The sequence below is a fragment of the Mandrillus leucophaeus genome, unplaced genomic scaffold (genome assembly GCF_000951045.1).
Source record: "Mandrillus leucophaeus isolate KB7577 unplaced genomic scaffold, Mleu.le_1.0 Scaffold1448, whole genome shotgun sequence".
Taxonomy (NCBI): domain Eukaryota; kingdom Metazoa; phylum Chordata; class Mammalia; order Primates; family Cercopithecidae; genus Mandrillus; species Mandrillus leucophaeus.
In genome coordinates, this window is record NW_012101419.1 from 60704 (window position 1) to 61903 (window position 1200).

General features: G+C 44.0%; 1 protein-coding gene across 1 annotated transcript in view; it reads left to right on the forward strand.

Annotated features, from left to right (window-relative positions):
- Positions 1-697: 697 nt before the first annotated feature.
- LOC105535325 (protein FRG2-like-2) overlaps positions 698-1200 on the forward strand; it is a 4546-nt gene continuing 4043 nt past the window's right edge. The window contains exon 1 of the mRNA XM_011974360.1: positions 698-884. Coding sequence (XP_011829750.1) covers positions 710-884 — 175 coding nt within the window. The 5' untranslated portion in view covers positions 698-709. The remainder of the gene's footprint in view (positions 885-1200) is intronic.

A 1200-nucleotide genomic window follows, 5' to 3' on the forward strand; every position in this document is an offset into this window, starting at 1 on the left:
GAATCAAGTCCATTTTTACTAGGGAGGCTGAATAAATTCCACAGAACAGAGTGGTGCTCCCAGGATGACTGAGGCAGGGTGAGAAAGGGGAAATGTTTTTCCACCTAGACTTTTTGCTACCTCAGGAATCAAGGGCTGATTAGATTAGCATTGGCTCTAATCTAATCAATTCAATTTTATTGCATTTGATCTAATTATCTTTCCCATTTTTAAGGTAGGATGGGCCATTTCATTTAGTATTTATTTTTTCTTTGCATTTTTATTTCATCATATATGTGTGGATCTAATACAATCAACTATAATTTGACATTTGTTGTTTCCAAGTATTTAAGAAAGTATAATATCTATGTATACAATGTTAACACTATGTATAATAAATTCTCTTTCTGTGCAAAATATAACTGAGACAAAAATTGGAAGAAATGATTCCCCGATCTTCTTCTGATCTCTGTGCTCCCGGTTCTTTGTTTTCTTGTCACTATGACAGGATCCTGAAAAAGTCTCTCCTTAACTGTGTCTAGGCCCCCAGTAGAATTACAGCAAGAAACTTCCTGTTGAGGCTCTAAGAAGCAGCAGGAAGGAGAAACCTGTTCAGCCAATAAGAGTCAGCCACGCCCAGCCGAAGGACGTATAAAGGCAGGTCCAGCGGAATAACCCGCAGTCCGCCTTCGGACGTGAAAGAGCGGCGTACTTTCACTTGAGCGTCAACATGGGAAAGGGAAATGAAGACCCCGGTCTCCACTGCTCCTCCATCCAGCACCCCACTGACCAGCCCCCTTCCCCACAGATCCTTACAGAAAGGGGCCCAGATGAGAAGAAACCATTCAAAGGAAAAGGCAAGACGGCCTCCTCCCATTTCAGTGAGAAGCACATACAAAGGCAAGGTAAGGTCTTGGGCTGCTCCCATGGAGGCTGGAAGGAGAGTTGGAATCAGGGATACTGAGCCATGTGTCTTTAGTAGGGTTTTATTTTGAGATTTGGGGATGGAAAATGGCTTGGTGCCCTCAGGGGACTTTGAGAAATGTGTCCACTCGTGATGCTGGCAGAACTTCACATGAAGGACTCATCTGCAAAAACTCATCAGAGAGAGACTATGGGACTCTGCCTGGGGAGAGGTGAGTCATCTAAACTTCCTTTTGCAGCAGGATCGGAGCCCAATCCAAACAAGGAGGAGAATTCTGAGGAAACCAAGCTCAAGGC